Source organism: Carcharhinus amblyrhynchos, chromosome 18 (genome assembly GCF_965287045.1).
Source record: "Carcharhinus amblyrhynchos chromosome 18, sCarAmb.v2.hapA, whole genome shotgun sequence".
Classification (NCBI taxonomy): domain Eukaryota; kingdom Metazoa; phylum Chordata; class Chondrichthyes; order Carcharhiniformes; family Carcharhinidae; genus Carcharhinus; species Carcharhinus amblyrhynchos.
The window spans coordinates 38,473,773-38,497,358 of NC_137341.1; the positions used below are offsets into that span (position 1 = coordinate 38,473,773).

The window sequence follows — 23,586 nt, forward strand, 5'->3', positions numbered from 1 at the left end:
ATTATATAGTTCTCAAGTAGAGGAACGGGAATTTAATATTTTATCCATAGGCAACCTGATCATCTCAGTGTAACTGACAGCAGTTTTGAATGTGGGAGGGGATAAGTTTGCGTGTTCTATTCTTGCTGCGAATGTGATGTAACTTTATCCTGTTTATATGTTGCGACACAACAAGGTTTAAACAAATTAAAACCAGCTCGGCCTGAGTGAGCTTTTTTTTTTGGTTTAGGAGCTCTTTTGCGAAGTTGCTGAGATCTAACATAAACTGTGATAACTCCTGTTGGCCACATCGCCAGTTTAGATCCCAGAATGTCGATTCTAAGTGTATTCTCTTTGGATTCTGCCACTCTGGGGTTGTTTGCTGCCCTGACCATTATTCTTCTGGTGTATTTTAACACTGGGTCTAAATCTCGTCGAACCCTCAACTTCCCCCCGGGACCCGTTCCTCTCCCAGTGATTGGAAACCTGCACATGTTGGATCTGAAGAAGCCAAATCAATCTTTGATGAAGGTAAGAGAAAACCAGATTCTTACAGTAAATCGGAAAGCTGTCCTGCTGTTTGCCAACTTTGTCCAGCGCCTTGAGATATTCATTTTTATGTTGAAGGGGAACACCGAAAATCAACCAGAGTGCAGCTGATTTTCCCCCAGAGGCTGTGCTGGTAAATTGTCATCATACCAGGAGGTAAAGAATCACGGAATTGTTACGGTGCGGAAGGAGACCATTTGTTCCATCGTGTCTACGCCAGCTCTCCAAACGGGCATCATGAATTAATGCCATTCGCCGGCCTTTTCTCCATACCCGTGCATATTGTTTCTATTCCAGTGATTACCTAATGACCTCTTGAATGCCTCGATCGAAAAAGTATGACTTAAGTGCAGAGTGACTGCAGTATGCTGCAGTACAAAGTGATCTGGCTGTCCTGGTATGTGAAAAACAGGCAGTTAACATTCAGATGCAGCGAAGAATTAGAAAGGGTAATGGAATGCTGCTCTTTATTGCAAGAGAAAGAGTAAATGAAAGTAGGAAAGGTTTGCGCCAACTGTGTGGGACAGTAGTGAGATTGCATCTGGAATACTGTGTACAATTTTGATCTCCTTATTTAAAGAAGGATAAACTTGTACTGGAAGCAGTTCAGAGAAAGTTCACTTCACAGAATTATAAGAACATAAGAAATAGGAGCAGGAATAGGCCATCTAGCCCTTTGAGCCTGCCCCGCCATTCAATAAGATCATGGCTGATCTGTCGTGGCTCAGTTCCACATTCCTGCCCTCTCCCCATAACCCTTAATCCCCTCTCTCATCAAAAACCCATCAACCCGCGTCTTAAAAATATTTAGCGAGGTAGCCTCCACCACTTCAACGGGCAGAGAATTCCAGAGATTCACCACCCTTTGAGTGAAGAAGTTCTTCCTCAACTCCGTTCTAAACCGCCCCCCCCCCTTATCTTGAGGCTGTGCCCCCTAGTCCTACTGTCCTTTCTGAGCGGGAAGAGTCTCTCCACCTCTATCCTATCCATCCCATTCATCATCTTATATGTCTCAATGAGATCTCTCCTCATTCTTCTAAACTCTAACGAGTACAAGCCTAGTTTATTCAGCCTCTCCTCATAGCTCAACCCCCTCAACTCCGGTATTAGCCTAGTAAACCTCCTCTGCACTCCCTCCAAGGCCAAAATATCCTTGCGTAAGTGCGGCGACCAAAACTGCACACAGTACTCCAGCTGCGGCCTCACCAGTGCCCTGTACAGCTGCAGCAAGACCTCCCTACTTTTATATTCAATCCCCCTTGCTATGAAGGCCAGCATCCCATTAGCCTTCCTGACCACCTGCTGCACCTGCATGCTGGGTTTTTGTGACTCATGCACAAGGACCCCGAGGTCCCTCTGCACCGTCGCCTGCTGCAGTTTTTCGCCACCTAAGTAATAGTCCTTCCTACCATTATTCCTACCAAAGTGGACCACCTCGCACTTGTCAACGTTAAATTCCATTTGCCATTTCCTGGCCCATTCGCCCAGCCTATCTGGATCCTTCTGCAGACTCTCCACACCCTCCGCGCAATTTGCCGTTCCACCAATCTTGGTGTCATCAGCAAATTTCGACACCATAGACTCGGTTCCCTCCTCCAGATCATCTATATAAATGGTAAATAGCTGAGGCCCCAGCACCGACCCCTGGGGCACTCCACTAGTCACCAACCGCCAATCTGAATAGCACCCATTGACCCCCACTCTCTGCCTCCTATTTGACAGCCAATCCTCTATCCACGCTAACACCCTACCCCCAACTCCATGCCCCCTTACCTTCTGCAATAACCTCTTGTGAGGTACCTTGTCAAACGCCTTCTGAAAATCCAGAAAGACCACATCCACCGGCTCGCCTCTATCCACCGCCCTAGACACATCCTCATAGAACTCCAATAAATTTGTCAGACACAACTTCCCCTTAACGAAACCGTGCTGTGTTTGCTCTATCAAGCAATTCCCCTCAAGATGCCTCGCTATTTCATCCTTGATGACAGATTCTAACATTTTACCTACAACAGACGTTAAACTAACCGGCCTATAATTCCCTGCCTTTTGCCTGCCACCCTTCTTAATGAAACAAAAATAGTCAATCCGTGTCTATTATTGTACAACTAATTTTTATACAGGAAAAAATAATTAGGTTTTGTTACAGGTATCCCTTTCAAAGTTAGTCCTCTGTCAGTTAAGTATTTTTGTGCTTGATCATTGTCCTTTTCTGTAAATATTCAAAATCTGATATTATGATCACTATTCCCCATACGCTCATCACTGTAACATGCACCACTTGCCTCAATTCATTTCTGTAACCAGGTCCAGCACTGCTTCCTTCTTCATTGGGGTGGAAATATTCTTATCAAGAATGTTCTCTTCTACAAAAGCAATACACTGTGGATGTTGAAAATCGACAGGCGACCAGAATTCTCCACTCACTTGACGAAAGGGCAAACCCTGAAAGCTTGTGGGTTTACTATCAAATAAACTTATTGGACTTTAACCTGGTGTTGTGAGACTTCTTACAATGGAAATTAGCAGAGCACCCAGGCACTGAAAGCTCAGCTGTTTGATGTCAGTTTGAGAAACTTTGTCTGGAGCACGTCCAATGGACATCTGGGCTGACCACAGCCAGCTGGAGAGTATTCAGTAACATGAGGGACCTCTTGCTTCCTGTTCTTTCTGTCCCTGCTGCTGCTCCTGTCTCACCATGAAGATGTTGGGGCTCAAAGTGTGATGCAACTTGATGGACAAGATAGGCAGCACAGTGGCACAGTGATTAGCACCGCTGCTTCACAGCACCAGAGACGTGGGTTCAATTCCTGCCATGGGTCATTGTGTGGAGTTTGCATGTCCTCCCCGCGTCTGCGTGGGTTTCCTCCGAGTGCTCTGGCATCCTCCCACATTCTGAAAGATGTGCTGGTTAGGTGGATTGTCTGTGCGTTCATAGAGTATAAACATCATTTAAAGGAGCAGACACCAGCCGCCTTGCAGGTAAGCAAGTAAAAGGGGATACGCGGAGTAAAGGGCCACAAGGAGAAAAGTTGCCTGAATGAGACAAGGACAAAGTGTAGATGGGAATTTATTTCCCATGGTTCAATTAAGTTTTGTTTTCAAATTTAAATTTAGATTGAGTCAGGCTCTGACATAAAACTTTCAATCCTCAAGTTAGAAAAACAATGATCATGTTGTGGCAGCTTCTGTCTTTCTCGCATCCAGACAGATGCAGACATACCACTTGTAATCCCAGTTCTTCTCCTCCACCTCATGGCAGACTTTTATCTGTTTCCACAGCTGGTAACCCTTGAAATTTGACTGCATCATGAACATATTTTTCTTGGCCATCAACTCCTGGGGTGGGACTCAAACCTGGACCTTCTGGTTCAGTGGCTGGGATGTTACTCACGCTGCTACAAGACTTCCTACACTAGTGAGAATCATAGAATCTCTATGGTGCAGAAGGAGGCCATTTGGTCCATTGAGTCTGCACGACCATAATCCCAGCCAGTCCCTATCCCTGTAACCCTACGTATTTACCCTGCTAATCCCCCTGACATTAAGGGACAGTTCAGCATGGCCAATCAACCTACCCCACACATCTTTGGACTGTGGGAGGAAACAGAAGCACCTGGAGGAAACCTGAAGACAGGAGGAGAATGTGCAACCTCCAAACAGATAGTGACACAAACCAGGAATCAAACCTGGGCCCCTGATGGTGTGAGATAGCAGTGCTAACCACTGTGCCACCGTGCCGCCATTGTAAAGAGACGATCAATCTATACTGCATAAGAAAAGAGTGCTGATTGGTTGGTATGTTGATTGCTGATTGGTCGAGGTATTTCCGTATAGAATGCACCAGGGAAGAGTTAACTGTCTAGCTTTTGTTGAAGTACAAAGCAGGCAGTTTGACTGAGTGTAGATGGTGGTATATTGCAACTGTTAAGTTGCGTGATTCCAGCAGAGTTGACTTTGGAACCGCCTTAGATATTTTTCAGACTTCTCCCTAGCAGCTCCTTTTCAGCTCTGTGACTTGAAATGAATCGTACCCTGCTTCTAAAACCTCTTTGCCCTTTGAACTTCTGGCTCTCTGGAAACCCCTTTTCATTTCTATAGTTTCCTTAAATAGTTGTCCTTTAGATTTCTGGCACTGACTTTCTTAACCCAGTGCTCCATTCCATGGCTTTTCCTATTTGCAAAGCTGAGAGAAATGATCCCTCTCTAGCTTCCTGAACAAAGGGAAGCTTTTCTCTTACAAGGACCTCTGGTTGCTGAGCAACTTTTTTTTTCATGCCATAGCTTTATTACAATAGAAACACAGTTTGAACTTAACCAGCCCTCACAAACATACACAAAAACCATTGCCCAGCATGAATCTAACTATAGGGATGGCATGCTGGCACAGTGGTTATCACTGCTGCCTCTCAGCTCCAGGAACATGGGTTGGATTTCCACCCTGGGTTTCTGCTGGTTGCTCTAGTTTCCTCCCACAGTCCAAAAATGTGCAGGCTAGGTTGATTGGCCATGCTAAATTACCCCTTAGTGTCCAGGGATGTGTATGTCAGAGGGATTGGCAGAGTAAATATGTGAAGTTTTGGGGGGGATTGTTGTTGGTGTAGATTCGATGGGCTGAATGGTCTCCTTCTGGAGTGTAGGGATTCCATGAAATTCTAGGTCCCTTCCAGGCACAGAAACATTTAACTAAACCCATTACCTTAATCACTCTATCTTATTTCTAATGTTTAACCATATAAACATAACTTGCCAAAAACTACCTTTGTTTCCTAACACTTAGCACAATCAACATTGTTTTGCAAGTGTTGTCCAGTTGCAGAGTCACCTGGGCACTGTGCGATGAGCTTTGTAAGCACAGGCTGGTTGGGAATGGTTAGCACCATTCTTGTGAAGGGCCAAAGAGAAACTTTGATATGATCAACCAGTCATTGGGATGTGCGGCCTCCATATCTGGTATCACATTAAAACTGAAATTCATATGCCCCATTACTCAGGACATCTTTTTGGTGTGATGGAAAAAAGCAGTACAGAAAGCTGGCTTTCCCTGTTGCACATATATTTGAGATACCTTAGCCTTCTCAGACAGACTGGGCCATTGCACGACTTTGCATTATATACCTTTGCATGATATACAGTGAACAATGATCTGATCAGGGTAGTCATTATCCCACAGAATGGTTTTGATGTGCTGCATTGTGCATCAAGCTTGCTCGGTGAGCAAATGGCCCAGCCTCCATTTCCAAGGGTGCTGATCAGGCCTATCTCATAACGCGCAGAACTGTAGAAATCCCAGGATGGATCCCATTAAGTGTATAGGGAAATCTTTACATAGATCTGAGGATTTACATATAGCAAATGTATTATCTATGTATTAGAGATATGTAAGGGATAGGAGGTTGACTCATTTTTACATACATATCTGAATAAAATTAGCTAATCAATATCCAGCACTGATTTACCATATTAAGTTAATTTACAAGGTATTTCACATCCATCAACTGGACCTATTAGATGCTAGCATCATGTACTAGCCAGTAATACCCAACATCTTCAGACATTCACACAGAACCAGAGGCTGGTTGCTTGGGTGCAAAGCCCTCTCTGCCATCTGACCAGGCAAGGACAGCACTTGTCAGGTATGAATTCAAATAGAATGCTGGCCTTCATAGCGAGGGGGATTGAATATAAAAGTAGGGAGGTCTTGCTGCAGCTGTACAGGGCACTGATGAGGCCTCAGCTGGAGTACTGTGTGCAGTTTTGGTCGCTGCACTTACGCAAGGATATTTTGGCCTTGGAGGGAGTGCAGAGGAGGTTTACTAGGCTGATACCGGAGTTGAGGGGGTTGAACTATGAGGAGAGGCTGAATAAGCTAGGCTTGTACTCGTTAGAGTTTAGAAGAATGAGGGGAGATCTCATTGAGACATATAAGATGATGAATGGGATGGATAGGATAGAGGTGGAGAGACTCTTCCCACTCAGAAAGGACAGTAGGACTAGAGGGCGCAGCCTCAAGATAAAGGGGGGGCGGTTTAGAATGGAGTTGAGGAAGAACTTCTTCACTCAAAGGGTGGTGAATCTCTGGAATTCTCTGCCCGTTGAAGTGGTGGAGGCTACCTCGCTAAATATTTTTAAGACGCGGGTTGATAGGTTTTTGATAGGCAAGAGGATTAAGTTATGGGGAGAGGGCGGGAATGTGGAACTGAGACACGACAGATCTGCCATGATCTTATTGAATGGCGGGGCAGGCTCGAGGGGCTAGATGGCCTACTCCTGCTCCTATTTCTTATGTTCTTATGTTAACTGCAGCCTTACACTTTGGAGCTGAATTATCCTTTCATTGCTTTTGGCTGCAGCCCCACTCACCCATGCCCAGTGACTCACCACATGAAGATCCTGACTCTCCACTATCCACGAGAATTAAGTGCCAGTGTCTGGCAATTCTGAGTGTCCTTATCAAGCTGTGGTGCTGCCTCATCCCTGGTGAACATGTTACAATGTTTTATTGAGAATGTGATGTGAATAGTTGAATGAGCTGTTCATGGAAATGTATTCCTTTTGTTTAAGCTATCTGAGAAGTACGGGACAGTATTCAGCATCAAGCTAGGATTCACGGATGTAGTGGTGCTGATCGGCTATGAGACAGTGAATGATGCACTTGTCAAACATGCAGAGGAATTTGGTGGGAGAGCGCACGTCCCGATATTTGAGGCAACTGTAAAGAAACACGGTAATTCTCACCTTTAACTTCGCTGTTGTAAAACCTGTCAGTTCAAATCTGGCTGCATCCTGTCTGGCTTATTTTTCAGACTTTGGCAAAGGTTCATTTTTCTAAAACTTAATGTTTTAAAGAACTTTGGAAGATAAAAAAACTGCCGTTTGAATGTGATCGTTAACTAATTTTCTGTAACTTCTATAAAACGTGGTCGTATTTAAGTACACAAATAATCAGTATAAACTACAATTGATGATACTAATGTAGGAAGGCTTAGCAAATGAATGTGGTATCCTATTACCCATGATTTTAACAGAGGTATTAATTTCCTTATTAATACATTAAGAATTTGCGAGGGATGTTATTAGTGTTGAGAACATAAGAACAGGAGGAAGCCATTTTCTTCCTTGTACTTGTTCTGACACTTGGTGAGAACACAGCTAATTGGTGACTGAACTCCAATGTGGATGGGCCTCTGCTCCAGATTCCTTAATGCTTTGGTGAACAAGTAACAATAGCCTTAAATTTACATTTTAAAATTAACCTGTTAATTGTAAATTATAATTTGCGTTTGATAAAACAGGAATGGGGAGAGATGTATGTGGAGCCTGAACACCAGCAGAGACGAGTTGGGCTGAATGGCCTGCATATGTGCTGTAAATGTGATATAGTTTCATTTCTGTGGGAAAGGCCATGTCACACCAATAGTAATTTCTAGGCTTCCACCACTTTCTATTCTAGTTAATCAACAACTAAAGAGGTTTCAAGATAATAAGTGTTAAATCAAACATCTTTCTTCATATTTGAAGTTTTAATGACTTCTTTCTGATGGATTTAATTGCAGGCATTATTTTTGGTCATGGGGAGTCATGGAAACAAATGCGAAGGTTTACCTTAACCACCCTGCGAGATTTTGGAATGGGCAGAAAAACCATTGAAGACAAAATAATTGAGGAAACTGAATTTCTGATAAAAATGTTTGATTCTTATAAAGGTGAGTTTGTGTGAGGTAAAGAAACAGAATTATCAATGTTTCTTTTCTCTGTGTGTTTCTAATTATTTGGAAATGAGGTTGTGTTATAGAGAATCACAAAAGGCCCAGAACTTCTGAGATTGGCAATCACAGTCAGATTGCTGCTCTGTCCCTTTTTACTTACCTGGATTGGTGTATTTCTCACCTGATTTTCCTACACAGGCCTGAAGGGAAAAGTTCTGGCTCCTGGGACTCTTCGTTGCAGAGCAGCAGCATCAGGTGAGATGAGGCAACATGCCCTTTGTTACAGCACTTGCTGGAACAATCCAAAAGTAATTCAGCTGACTGCGATGTAGCTGTGGCTCTGTAACCTTCCCCAAAATCAAAGACATTCTCCCAGAACCGCCATGACCAACTGGGTTATGGTATTCCAATTGATCCATCTCTCATTTCAGGGTGTATTCTCCATTTCCTCAGCACAATTTGTATATCTAGGGTGGATTAGAAAATTCTAGTCAGAGTCCCTGCTAATCCCTCTCTGTGTTCCTACGACAACCTCGGGAACAATCCGTCCTGTATGCCTGAGGAGCAATGCAATTGTGATTTTGTTGTGAAGGATCGACACTAGATTGTGTGTGTGTGTGTGTGTTTTCTTTGCAGGCCAACCTTTTAATCCAGCCACCAAACTGAATGCTGCAGCTGCCAACATAATTTGCTCGATACTATTTGGTGACAGATTTGATTATGAGGATGAAAGGTTTGTCGGAATCATAAAGAGATTGAATGAAAACATTCAACTTGCTGGATCCCCCATGGTCCAGGTAAATCCCGTCTTTCATTAGCAACAGAAATACATTCCAGAAAAGAACATTTGCGACCAGCAGCAGGTGAAAGGGGTGGGGGGGGCGGGGGAGATCTATAGTGGAGTCTCAAAAAGCCTGTGAGGTGCAATGTATTAGTTATGTGGAGGAGAAGCTCACCTTAATAATTTACCGGAAGGAGGTTACACTCTCATTCTCTCATTGTGTTTGAGCTAGTTCGAGAAACTGAAAAGTTATGAACCATTTTGAGTAAATAGCTTTGAGTATAGAGATTAGCCAGGATCTAATTTAATGGGAGCATCAGGCCCAACTGGCTGTATGGCCTCCTCCTGCTCCTGTGCTGTTAGTTAATAAGAAAGAGGAATGTTACAACTCTGAGCTGTAAAGAAGCAGGTAGAAGAAGAAGCTGGACAAATACGAGGTGATGCATTTTGGTAGATCCAATTCAGGTAGGAGCTGTAAAATAAATGGCAGAACCATCAGGAGCATAGGCGCACAGAGAGATCTGGGAGTACAGATTCACAGATCCTTAAAAGTGGCAGCACAGTTGGAAAAAGGTGGTGAGGAAAGCATATGCTATGTTTGCCTTCATTGGATGGGACATCACATACAAAAGTTGGCAAATTATGTTACAGTTGTATAAAATGTTGCTAGGCCACATTTGGAATATGTGACCAATTCTGGTCACTACACTACACTGGAGAGGGCAGAAAAGGTTTACCAGGATGTTGCCTGGTATGGAGAGTATTAGCTATGAGGAGAGATTGAATAAACTGGGATTGTTCTCCCTGGAAAGACGAAGGCTGAGGAGTGACTTTGTTGTACAGTGGCTGGCACTACTGCCTCACAGCACTAGGGACCCAGGTTCAATTTCCACCCTCAGATAAATGTATGACTGGAGTCTGCACATTCTCGTCGCGTCTGTGTGGGTTTCATCCTGGTGCTCCGGTTTCCTCCCATAGTCCAAAGATGTGTGGGTTAGATTGATTGGCCATGCCAAATTGACCCTAATGTCAGAGGGATTAGCAGGGTGCTTGTGTGGGGGTTACAGGAATAGGGCATGGGTGGGACTGTGGTTGGTGCAGGCTTGATGGGCCAAATGGCCTCCTTCTGCACTGTAGGGATTCCATGATTCTATGACTTGATAAGTTTATAAAATTATGAGGGATATGGATAGGGTGAATAGTTGGAAGCTTTTTCCCAAGGCAGAAATGACAATCACAAGGGGCACAAGTTTAATGTAAGGGGGGAAAGGTTCAATGGAGATGTGCGGGGGAAGTCTTTTACATAGAGTGTGGTGGGGGTCTGGAATGCATTGCCATGTGAGGTGGTTGAGGCAGTTATGTTAGCCACATTTAAGACTTATCTTGATAGGCGTGTGACAGATGGGGAATAGAGGAATATAAATGGTTGGTCTAGATAAGACAATGTGATTGGCACAGGCTTGGAGGGCTGTGGGGCTTGTTTCTGTGCTGTACTGCTCTTTGTTTTTTATTCCAGGTAATAATCAAAGAGATTCATTTGGGAAGGGAAGTCGTGACAAATTTACTGGAGTTCTATGAGGATGTGTCTAGGGCGGTGGATTGAGGAGAGCCGGTGGATGTGGTCTTTCTGGATTTTCAGAAGGCGTTTGACAAGGTACCTCACAAGAGGTTATTGCAGAAGGTCAGGGGACATGGAGTTGGGGGTAGGGTGTTAGCGTGGATAGAGGATTGGTTGTCAAATAGGAGGCAGAGAGTGGGGGTCAATGAGTGCTATTCGGATTGGCGGATGGTGACCAGTGGAGTGCCCCAGGGGTCGGTGCTGGGGCCTCAGCTATTTACCATTTATATAGATGATTTGGAGGAGGGAACCGAGTGTAGGGTGTTGAAATTTGCTGATGACACCAAGATTGGTGGAACGGCAAATTGTGCAGAGGGTGTGGAGAGTCTACAGAAGGATCTAGATAGGCTGGGCGAATGGGCCAGGAAATGGCAAATGGAATTTAATGTTGGCAAGTGCGAGGTGGTCCACTTTGGTAGGAATAATAGTAGGAAGGACTATTACTTACGTGGCGAAAAACTGCAGCAGGCGACGGTGCAGAGGGACCTCGGGGTCCTTGTGCATGAGTCGCAAAAACCCAGCTTGCAGGTGCAGCAGGTGGTCAGGACGGCGAATGGGATGCTGGCCTTCATAGTGAGGGGGATTGAATATAAAAGTAGGGAGGTCTTGCTGCAGCTGTATAGGGCATTGGTGAGGCCGCAGCTGGAGTACTGTGTGCAGTTTTGGGCGCCGTACTTACGCAAGGATATACATAAGAACATAAGAACATAAGAAATAGGAGCAGGAGTAGGCCAACTAGCCCTTCGAGTCTGCCCCGCCATTCAATAAGATCATGGCTGATCTGTCGTGGCTCAGTTCCACATTCCCGCCCTCTCCCCAAAGCTCCTAATCCCCTCTCTTATCAAAAACCCATCAACCCGCGTCTTAAAAATATTTAGCGAGGTAGCCTCCACCACTTCAACGGGCAGAGAATTCCAGAGATTCACCACCCTTTGAGTGAAGAAGTTCCTCCTCAACTCCGTTCTAAACCGCGCCCCCCTTTATCTTGAGGCTGTGCCCCCTAGTCCTACTATCCTTTCTGAGTGGGAAGAGTCTCTCTACCTCTATCCTATCCATCCCATTCATCATCTTATACGTCTCAATGAGATCTCCCCTCATTCTTCTAAACTCTAACGAGTACAAGCCTAATTTATTCAGCCTCTCCTCATAGCTCAACCCCCTCAACTCCGGTATCAGCCTAGTAAACCTCCTCTGCACTCCCTCCAAGGCCAAAATATCCTTGCGTAAGTACGGCGCCCAAAACTGCACACAGTACTCCAGCTGCGGCCTCACCAATGCCCTATACAGCCGCAGCAAGACCTCCCTACTTTTATATTCAATCCCCCTTGCGATGAAGGCCAGCATCCCATTCGCCTTCCTGACCACCTGCTGCACCTGCAAGCTGGGTTTTTGCGACTCATGCACAAGGACCCCGAGGTCCCTCTGCACCGTCGCCTGCTGCAGTTTTTCTCCACATAAGTAATAATCCTTCCTACCATTATTCCTAACAAAGTGGACCACCTCGCACTTGCCAACATTAAATTCCATTTGCCATTTCCTGGCCCATTCGCCCAGCCTATCTAGATCCTTCTGTAGACTCTCCCCACCCTCCGCACAATTTGCCTTTCCACCAATTTTGGTGTCATCAGCAAATTTCGACACCCTACACTCGGTTCCCTCCTCCAGATCATCTATATAAATGGTAAATAACTGAGGCCCCAGCACCGACCCCTGGGGCACTCCACTAGTCACCATCCGCCAATCCGAATAGCACCCATTGACCCCCACTCTCTGCCTCCTATTTGACAACCAGTCCTCTATCCACGCTAACACCCTACCCCCAACTCCATGCCCCCTGACCTTCTGCAATAACCTCTTGTGAGGTACCTTGTCAAACGCCTTCTGAAAATCAAGAAAGACCACATCCACCGGCTCTCCTCTATCCACTGCCCTAGACACATCCTCATAGAACTCCAGTAAATTTGTCAGACACGACTTCCCTTTAACGAAACCGTGCTGCGTCTGCTCTATCAAGCAGTTCCCCTCAAGATGCCTCGCTATTTCCTCCTTGATGACGGATTCTAACATTTTACCTACAACAGACGTTAAACTAACAGGCCTATAATTCCCCGCCTTTTGCCTGGGACCCTTCTTGAACAACGGCGTAACATTAGCCATTTTCCAATCTTCCGGCACTTCCCCGGAATCCAGCGACGTTTGGAAAATAACCACCAAGGCATCCACTATCACCTCCGCCATTTCTTTCAGGACCCTTGGATGCATTCCGTCCGGTCCTGGGGACTTGTCCACAATCAGCCCCTCCAGTCTGTCGAGCACCACCTCTCTAGTAACAGTAATGTCATCGAGACCCTCCAGTCCTACCACCTTTCCATCTCTAACATCCGGCAAATTATTCACATGCTCCTCCGTGAAGACCGAAACAAAAAAGTTATTCAAGACCTCAGCCGTTTCTCCATCCCCTACCACTAAGTCCCCCTCCTCATCCTCTAAGGGACCAATGTTCACCCTAGCCAGCCTCTTCCTTTTTATATATTTATAAAAACTCTTGCTTTTTTTTTATATTAAGCGCTAGCCCAGCTTCATAGTTTCTCCTACCCTTCTTTATCAACTTCTTTGTCAATCTTTGTTGACATTTAAACCTCTCCCAATCCTCTTCTCGCCCACTACTCTTAGCTACTCTAAACGCTTCCGCTTTTAATTTAACACTTTCCTTCACCTCCTTCATTATCCATGGCTTATTACCTCTCCTCCTACGGTCCTTTTTGACCATCGGAATAAATTTCTGCTGATCACCAAGAAAGATCTCCTTAAAGATCCGCCACTGCTCCTCAGCAGACCTACCTTCCAACACGCTCCTCCAGTCCACATTCGCCAATTCTTCTCTCATCCTACCGTACTCCCCTCTGTTCAAACTAAGGACGCGCGTCCGGGAACCCACTTTCTCCTCCTCCATCTGCACCAGAAACTCCACCATACAATGATCACTCTCCCCAAGAGGATCCTTCACCGCAAGTTCCCTAATTCTACCCGCCTCATTACATAGCACCAGATCCAAGATAGCTCTCTCCCTCGTCGGCTCCAACACGCACTGTTCCAGGAAACTATCCCGGCAGCATTCCAAGAACTCCTCCTCGAGCCCACCGCGTCCAACATGGGTCGACCAATCAATATGCAGATTGAAATCCCCCATAACTACGGCCGTCCCATTCCTGCACGCCGCACTTATTTGTGCGTTAACAGCCCGCCCCACCTCCAGATCATTGTTCAGGGGCCTATAGACGACACCCACCAGCGTCTTCCTCCCTTTGCTTTTCCTAATCTCTACCCACAACGATTCCACGTTCTGCTCCTTGGCTCCAATATCATCCCTTGCTACCACCCTGATGCTATCCTTAATCAGCAGAGCTACGCCCCCCCCTTTTCCCTCCCGCCTATCCTTCCTAAACACTTGATACCCCTGGACATTCAGCTCCCAGTCCCTGTCACCTTGCAGCGACGTCTCTGTAATGGCCACCAGATCATATCCATTTGTGTCGATCTGCGCCACCAACTCATCCACTTTATTCCTAATGCTTCGCGCATTCAGATAAAGCGCCTTCATCCCAGCCTTCACCTGGACCTTATTTGCTGGAACGCCACCAACCATACTCACGCCCCTTACTCCCTCTATTATTGGGACATCGTCGGCCGCTATCCTTACCTGTACCGTCTCCTTAACTTTAGACCCCGTAATGTCACCTACCCTCACACCCCCCCCCCCCCCCCCCCCCAATTAGTTTAAAGCCCTGTCTACAGTCCTCTTTACACGATTCGCCAGCACTCTGGTCCCAGCACGGTTCAGACCAATCCCATCCCGCCCGAACAGGTCCCACCTACCCCAATACTGGTGCCAATGCCCCATAAATTCAAACCCATTTCTCCCACACCAATCCCTGAGCCACCCATTCACTTCCTTAATCCTATCAACCCTACGCCCGTCTGCACTCGGTTCAGGCAGTAGCTCAGAGATGACCACCTTGTCGGTTCTACTTTTTAATTCCATTCCCAGCTTTTCATACTCCCTCCCCAGATCCTCAGTTTGCATTTTGCCTACGTCGTCGGCACCCAAATGAACCACAACGACCGGATTCTCACCCTCCCGCTCCAGGTTCCTCTGCAGCCCAGATGTGACATCCTGGACCCGAGCACCAGGCAGACAACACACCCTTCTGTGCACTTTATCATTGTGACAAAGGACAGTGTCAATACCCTTAACCCCACTATCCCCAATTACAACTACGTTCCTTTTCCCCTTCTCTTTGCCTATGTCCTGCTGCATCACTGTACCGTGTGCAGTCTGCTCACCGACCTCACCTCCCTCGTCCTCGTCCAGACTGGAAGCAAGAACCTCAAACCTGTTATGCAGCTTGAGAGTCTGAGGCCTCCTCTCCCCACCCTCCTTCCTCCTCTCCCCACCCTCCTTCCTCCTCTCCCCACCCTCCTTCCTCCTCTCAGCAGCCCCCTCTTGTTCCTGACCCTTAGAGTTAGCCAGTCTAGGGGGGGTGGATGTTTCTTGCACCCCATTGACAATGGCACCCTTTCTCCCCCTGATGAGCCTCAGTGTCTGTAGCTCAGAGGCCAGCTCATCTATCTTGAGCTGGAGCTCCTCCAGCAACCTGCACTTACTGAGGACCCTGGGGTCCACCAGTTCCCACATCATACATATTTTGGCCTTGGAGGGAGTGCAGAGGAGGTTTACTAGGCTGATGCCGGAGTTGAGGGGGTTGAGCTATGAGGAGAGGCTGAATAAACTAGGCTTGTACTCGTTGGAGTTTAGAAGAATGAGGGGAGATCTCATTGAGACGTATAAGATGATGAATGGGATGGATAGGATAGAGGTGGAGAGACTCTTCCCGCTCAGAAAGGATAGTAGGACTAGGGGGCACAGCCTCAAGATAAAGGGGGGGTGGTTTCGAACGGAGTTGAGGAGGAGCTTCTTCACTCAAAGGGTGGTGAATCTCTGGAATTCTCTGCCCGTTGAAGTGGTGGAGGCTACCTCGCTAAATATTTTTAAGACGCGGGTTGATGGGTTTTTGATAAGAGAGGGGATTAAGGGTTATGGGGAGAGGGCGGGAATGTGGAAATGAGCCACGACATATCAGCCATGATCTTATTGAATGGCGGGGCAGGCTCGAAGGGCTAGATGGCCTACTCCTGCTCCTATTTCTTATGTTCTTATGTTCTTGTGGACCAGAGCATTTTGTTCAGATGAACACAAATGGGTGCATAATCTGGACAACTTAATGCGATAGATTCAGAACATTTTAAAGATTAATTGCACTGTTCTCGTTGTGGAATACTGGGATGTGGGCAGGTTATTGGTTTGCTTTAGTGTTCAGATAAACGCTGTTCACTTTATTTCTATTTTATAGCTGTACAATGCATTTCCCTTCTTGGGGTTCCTTCCTGGATCACACAAAAAATTCTCCTCCAGTATTAAGGAGAGTATTGCTCACTTGAAAACCCTCTTCATCAATCACCATCAGAACCTGGATGAGAATGACCTGAGGAGTTTTATTGATGCATTCATGTTGCGACAACAGCAGGTAGAAACACTATTTCTCTCTTAAGTGCTGTAGGTTCTTTATAAGCTCTGGTTATGATGTCTTGGGACAATAAAAGGAGCTTTGTTCAACTCAGCATGACAGGATGGGCTGTAAATGTATGATTCTGTGGAAAATATCATTCTCTTTTAGATTTTCTGTAAACTGTTAAGACAGCAAGGAGAAAACCCCTGCATTTCTTTGCAATACATCCACCTGAGAAAGCAGACAGTTTTTATTTAACATCTTATCCAAAAGCGATAAGCAACCCTTCGGTACTACACTGGAGCAAACCCATTGCTGCCTTTTATTCCTGGCCCCTATTTTGTATTGCATTTCCCAATAATGTATAATTCAAGTTAGTAATGCACCCATGTGACACATTACTGGTCCTAATCACAGTTGTGAATTTTTGTGTTGTTAACTCTTGTAGGAATTGCACAATCCTAATTCATACTTTAATGAAAACAATTTAACATATACCGCGAGCAACCTATTTGCTGCAGGGATGGAGACCACCTCGACCACAATTCGTTGGGGACTGCTCCTGATGATGAAATATCCAGAGATTCAGAGTAAGAAGCAGTCTAATTCCATTCTGGAGTCCAGCTTGTTGTATCATTTTGTACGCCTCATTCTCAGATTATCATGGGTGGGATTTTGAATTTTCTTTCTACTCATTCTATCTGCTGCCCTTGCCCTTCCTAATGGTATTGGTCATGGGTTTGGAAGGTACTCTCTAAGAAACCTTGATCCGTTCCTGCAGTGCATCTGGTAGATTGTACACAGCTGTTGTCACTGTTTATTGGTGGTGGAGGAAGTGAATGTTGGTGGAAGCGGTCCCAATCAAGTGTGCTTTTTTCCCATGGATGGTGTCAAGTTTTTTGTGTGCTGTTGGAGCTGCACTCATCTAGGCAAATGGAAAGTACCCCACCTCACTCCTGACTTGTGCCTTGTAGATGATGAACTAGTTTTGGGGAGTCAAGAGGTTAGTTACTTGGTGTACGACCCCTGGCCTCTGACCTGCTTACATTGCCATAGTATTTATACGGATAGTCCTGTTTCTGGTCAGTGCAAAGCCCCAGGATGTTGATAGTGGAGAATTCAGTGATGGTAATGCCATTGAAATTTGAGTGTTGATGGTTGGATTCTCTCTTGCTGGAGATGGTCAATGCCTGGCACATGTGTGGCACGAATGTTATTTTCCACTTGTCAGTCCAATGCTGGATATTGTCAAAGGCAGTGATTCAGCTCTTTTGTACATGTTTGAACCAAGGCTGTAATGAGGTCAGGAGCTGTCTTGCCTGAATAAATCCAGAACCATACTTTCAATCACTTTCAAAATGTGCTTGTCTTGCAGAAAAGGTTCATGAGGAAATTATCAGAGTTATTGGATCAGACCGATCTCCCAGAACTCAGGATCGGAAAAGTTTGCCGTACACTGACGCAGTGATCCACGAAATCCAGAGATTTGGTGACATTGTGCCCATGAACGTCCCACATGAAACCACAGTGGACACAAACTTCAAAGGATTTTTCATTCCAAAGGTACTCTAGAGAAGCTATGGCCACAACTGGAGCCTGACATTCTGACACTTAATGGAGATCCTGGGGAGGAAATGAGCTCTCAAGTTTGCATCTAATTACACTTTGCCCGATTTGTGCCTCAGTGAGTGGTTCTCATTATTTGATATGTACCAAAGCTGTTGGAGGAAGAGCAGAGCAGTGCAAGTAAGTGGAAGCTCCATCGTAGAGCTGGCACAGAAAGGAAGGGCCAAAAGGCCTCTTTCTCCATTGCATCATTTGAGGTTATTCTATATTGTAAACGAGTAGGGAGAAAGGGAGAATAAATTGGGATCATATGAGTTCACAAAAAAATCTTTTATTGCACACCTTTGAAAGCAGAATGTGAATTTCCCAGAGGAACTTTTCAGGAGCAAATATTTGACACCGAGCTGGTGGAGAGATAACATAAACTAAGTTAGGCTTAAGAGGAAGACTTGCTTTATAAAGCACTTTGCCTGACTCCAGGAGGTTTCAAAACATTTTGGATCCAATTAAATACTTCTGAAAAGTTGTCATTGTCATAATGTGGGAAATGCAGCATTCGGTTTGCGCACAGCAAACAGCAATGTGGCCATTGTAGTGTAGTGTCATGTGGTATATTGGATGTTAGTATTTTAATTCTAATTGCATATCATCACAGGAAGTGATGCAACATCACATGATTTATTTTGTCTTGTGCATACCTCGTGGAAAGTAGAAGCCAGAGCAGTAAGATACGTCCCAGTAAAGCTCCTGTTTTCATATATCTCTGCACACTCATGAAGTATTTTGCATTCATTTAACAAGACCAGGAACATTGTAATTATGACCAGATAATTTTTTTCATCTCCCAGGCAGACAGGAATGGGGCCTCGGCTTCAATCCTGGCGAAAAACTGCAGCATGCTGCGGTGCAGAGGGACCTCCGGGTCCTTGTGCATGAGTTGCAAAAACCCAGCCTGCAGGTGCAGCAGGTGGTCAGGAAGGCGAATGGGATGCTGGCCTTCATAGCGAAGGGGATTGAATATAAAAGTAGGGAGGTCTTGCTGCAGCTGTACACGGCACTGGTGAGGCCGCAGCTGGAGTACTGTGTGCAGTTTTGGTCGCCGCACTTACGGGGTGGAACTGAGACACGACAGATCAGCCACGATCTCATTGAATGGCGGGGCAGGCTCGAAGGGCTAGATGGCCTACTCCTGCTCCTATTTCTTATGTTCTTATGTTCTGTGCGATTGGAAAAGCAGTGATTGGGATTGTGACAGGACCGATAATTTGTGTTGAGTGTGAATGGAACTTTTTTGCATGTCTGCAAATGTTCAGTCCACTCTGCGATGGAAAATCCCAGCCAGTATGGCGGCACTCCTGTACTGGAGCGATGGTCTCTGCGCAGGAGTGGGGGCCTCTGTACTGGGTGATGGTCTCATTACTAGAACCGTGATCTCTGTGCTAAGGCCCTGCAATTTGATTTGACACAGAGGTTGGAAGGGTGATTAACAGTGAGGCGGAGTGTCTTGGGCTACAAGAAGATATAGACGAAATGCTCAAATGGGCAGATAAGTGGCAGATGAAATTTAATCCTGAAAAATGTGAGATGATACACTTTAGAAGGAGTAATTTGACAAAGTATTTTATGAATGGTAGGACACTGGGAAGTTCTTTGTGGAACAAAGGGACGCTGACGTGTTTGTCCACAGATCTCTGAAAGTGGAAGGGCATGTTGGTAGGGTGGTAAAAAAGACACATGGGACACTTGTCTTTATCAATTGAGGCATAGATTACAAAAGCAGGGAAGTCATTTTGGAGTTGTATAGAACTTTGATGAGGCCACAGCTGGAGTTCTGTGTGCAGTTCTGGTTGCCACATCATTGGAAGGATGTGATTGTACTGAAGGGGGTGCAGAGGAGATTTACCAGGGCACTGTCTGGATGAAACATTTAAGTTATAAAGAGAAGTTGGATAGCTTTAGGTTGTTCTTGTTGGAGCAGAGAAGACTGAAGGGCAACCTGATCGAGATGTATAAGATTATGAGAGATACAGACAGACTGGATAAGGAGCAATTGTTTCCATTAGCTGGAGGATCAGTCATGAGGGGACGTAGGTTCAAGGTGAGGGGCAGGAAGTTTAGAGGGAATGTGAGGAAAACCCTGTTTACCCAGAGGGTGGTGATGGTCTGGAATGCGTTGCCTGCGATAGTGGTGGAGGCAGGTTGCCTCACACCCTTTAAAAAGCACTTGGTACGTCATAGCATTCAGGGCTATGGGCCAAGTGCTGGCAGATGGGATTAGGTGGGAGTTCAGGTGTCGATGTGGACCCGATGGGCTGAAGGGCCTCTTCTGCACTGTATAATCCAATGATTCGATGAGAAGTGAACATGCACCCAACTATGACATGGCGACCACAAACGTAGGGTCTGAGGGGGAGAGATGTGGCAAGTGGAGAATATAACATGACAAAATTCAGAGTTTATGGCCCAGTTAGTTGAAAGCACAGCTTCTTGCTGGTGGAATGAGTAAAACTGGGGCTGGCCAAGGGGCCAGAATTGGAATGGAAATTCTACGTTTAAGCTCACACTGAGATGACTGATTAACAACAGTATAAATATTTCCAGCAATGCCTTACATTAAAAAGGCAAGTATCATATGAAAATTATATTTTAATATTTCCAGGGAACCCATGTGATTCCATTGCTGTCCTCTGTGCTGTATGATAAAACCCAATGGGAAAAACCAAATGAATTCAACCCGTCTCACTTTCTGGATGCTGAGGGCAAGTTTGTGAAGAGAGATGCCTTCATGCCTTTCTCTGCAGGTAGCACAACATATGACTTTTTTGGACTCTGTACTGGTAGAAACATTCTCTCCCTCATTAGAGAAAATAACATGTAGAAAATGCAGCATATCTATTATCTTTTTCTTGGTGGGGTGTGAGGTGTTGCTGCCTTTTTTCTCAGACTGCCTAAACCTACTTATCTCCACAATGGTGAGACTGGCTAAGGAAGCTTGAACTGGGAATTAATGGAACACTCATTTATTAAAATTGCGCCTTCACAATTTCAGAGCATTATAACTTTCAGCATGTCAATGTCTTTGAAACATAGTCACTATTGAAATGGAGGGAAACACTGCCAGCGATTCACAAACAATGCCAGATTGCACCTCATTCTAATGTTTGATCTGAAACATGGTCCTCCTGAAAGGGGCACTCTCAGTGATGCACCCAGAACACCATCCTGGATTTTGTGCTCAAGTCTTTGGAGTGGGGCTTGGAGGCCCTTTTTCTCAGAGATTTTGAGGCATTTAATTTTGTTCTGAGCCTGATATACAGAGGCCATGTGGACAAATACTTCAACCCAGTCAGACTGTATTAAGTGATATTCAATAAGTGAATGAAACTGCATTTATTAAATGTTGCTAAGACATACAGTTACCCCTCAGGTGGACTCTCCAAGATGATTGCAGGTTGCCAAGGTCAAGTCTGACCGGAATGGCTCATCTTCGTTGTTCAGTGCTGTCCTGTAGGATTCTCAATCCTCCTGATATTGATCCCTGTTCTCTGGAAGTGTTTCATTAGCATGCATGCTCATCATCTAATGTCACTTGGCTGTTAGCCAGTGGCGTGTGATCACCCCTTCATTGCTAACTTTAACTGTTGGCAGAATTCCCACCTGAATTTCCAATGCCATTTTGTCTATATCCACCAGCCCTGTATTGTTACTGCAGCAGCATAATTGCTTGAATGTTAGTTTTACTCTGGAACAATGCAATTCTGTTGTTTTTAATGGTTTCCCTGAGGTTTTGCAAAGTCGGACTTGATTCGGTTGATTGACAGTGTGGTCATATGACTGGGTGAAGCTAGGCTTACACAGATAATTCAAGCTCAGTTGCTATTTAGATGCTGCTTTTGAGTTGAGAGGGAGAGACAGCTCTGACTCTCTTTTCCCCTCTCTGAAGTTGGAGACTGGATTCTGCCACATAATTCTTTTTCTCTGAAGCTTCTAAACTGTAGCTCTCTGATGGAGCTATCCCTTTATGTTTCTGAAGCCTGGAGATTGGGAGCTGCCAGAGTTTAGGTTTAAGATGCAGGCTAACCTCATAATATAGCTTGGAGTTCTGATTTGGTTCCTAACAGCCAACACATTGATTCTAACATTTTTCATACTGTAGCTTATTGTCAATTTGAACAGATATGAAAACTGGTGGCAGTGCCTCAGACTGATATTCTGATGGTTCTGTCCGACCACAGAAAACTGTAATGTTCCATTTACTGTTTTAAAAATCATTCTGAATAACTTTGTTTCTTTGAAGAGCGTCATTGACAGTTCTGCAATTTTTTTTCTGTAGGTCGGAGGGCCTGCGCTGGTGAGACCCTGGCTAAGATGGAACTGTTCCTGTTGTTTACGGCTCTGGTCCAAAAATTCAAGTTTCAAGTTCCACCAAATGTCGGTGAATTGGGGCTCGAGTCAGGTGTGGGTGTAATTTCATTCCCTAAGTACCCGTATGTGCGTGCAGTCCGTCGCTGATTTACACAATGATTTACCTGCTAGCTTCTTTAATCACTTATAGGAACATGTGGGGCTTTTTTTAGACAGTATCTGTAATGTTTGTCATTGGGCTGAGATATGCAGGTGAAGCTTATGGTATGTCTACAACACACATTAATGTGTCATTAATACACAAACAGGGCAGAAGTGTCTTAGAGTCATAGAGGTTTATAGCATGGAAGCAGGCCCTTTGGCCCAACTTGTCAATGCTGCCCTTTTTTTTAAACCCCAAAGCTAATGCCAATTGCCTGCGTTTGGCCCATATCCCTCTATACCCATTGTACCCATGTAACTATCTGAATGCTTTTAAAAGACAAAATTTTACCCACCTCTATTGCTATGTCTAGCAGCTTGCTTTAGACACTCACCACCCTCTGTGTGAAAAAATTGCCCCTCTGGACACTTTTGTATCTCTCCCCTCCCAGCTTAAACCTATGCCATCTAGTTTTAGACTCTCCTCCCTTTGTGAAAAGATATTGACTATCTAGCTGATCTGTGCCCCTCATTATTTTATAGACCCCTATAAGATCACCCCTCAACCTCCTACGCTCTAGAGAAAGAAGTACCAGCTTATCCAGCCTCTCCTTATAACTCAATCCATCAAGTCCTGGTAGCATCCTAGTAATTCTTTTCTGCACTCTTTCTAGTTTAATAATACCCTTTGTATAATAGGGTGACCAGAATTGCACACAGTATTCCAAGTGTGGCCTTACCAATGTCTTGTACAACTTCAACAAGACATTCCAACTCCTGTATTCACTGTTCTGACCAATGAAAGCAAGCATGCCGAATACCTTCCTCACCTCTCTGTCCACCTGTGACTCCACTTTCAAGGAGCTATGAACATGCACCCCTAGATCTCTTTGTTCCGTAACTCTCCCCAATGCCCTATCATTAACTGAGTAAGTCCTGTCCTGGTTCAAGCTACCAAAATGCATCACCTCGCATTTATCTAAATTAAACTCCACCTACCATTCGTCAGCCCACTGGCCCAATTGATCAAGATCCCGTTGCAATTGAAGGTAACTTTCTTTACTGTCCATTGTGCTACCAATCTTAGTGTCATCTGCAAATCCACTATATTCTCATCAAATCATTAATATAAATGACAAATAAAAGTGGACCCAGCACTGATCCCTGAGGCACACCACTGGTCATAGGCCTCTAATTTAAAAAACAATTCTCTACAACCACCCTCTGGCTTCTGTCAAGAAGCCAATTTTGTATCCATTTAGCTACCTCACCCTGGATCCCATGAGATTTAACCTTATGCAACAACCTACC

General features: G+C 45.1%; 1 protein-coding gene across 1 annotated transcript; it reads left to right on the forward strand.

The window, feature by feature from the left end:
- Window positions 1-220: 220 nt before the first annotated feature.
- LOC145355053 (cytochrome P450 2K1-like) lies at window positions 221-22,281 on the forward strand. The gene is made up of 9 exons (XM_080206850.1): window positions 221-510; window positions 7,093-7,255; window positions 8,085-8,234; window positions 8,874-9,034; window positions 16,048-16,221; window positions 16,652-16,793; window positions 17,579-17,766; window positions 20,429-20,570; window positions 22,103-22,281. Exons 1-9 carry the CDS (start codon window positions 310-312, stop codon window positions 22,279-22,281), a joined length of 1,500 nt encoding a protein of 499 aa, XP_080062976.1. The 5' UTR covers window positions 221-309.
- Window positions 22,282-23,586: the final 1,305 nt, after the last annotated feature.

What these genes read in the sequence shown, in the direction of transcription:
- LOC145355053 (XM_080206850.1), top strand. Translation starts at nt 310, where the DNA reads ATGTCGATTCTAAGTGTATTCTCTTTGGATTCTGCCACTCTGGGGTTG. An exon ending in GAAATATCCAGAGATTCAGA is followed by an intron (nt 16,794 to 17,578) that starts GTAAGAAGCAGT and finishes CTTGTCTTGCAG; the next exon opens with AAAAGGTTCATGAGGAAATT. An exon ending in AAGGATTTTTCATTCCAAAG is followed by an intron (nt 17,767 to 20,428) that starts GTACTCTAGAGA and finishes TAATATTTCCAG; the next exon opens with GGAACCCATGTGATTCCATT.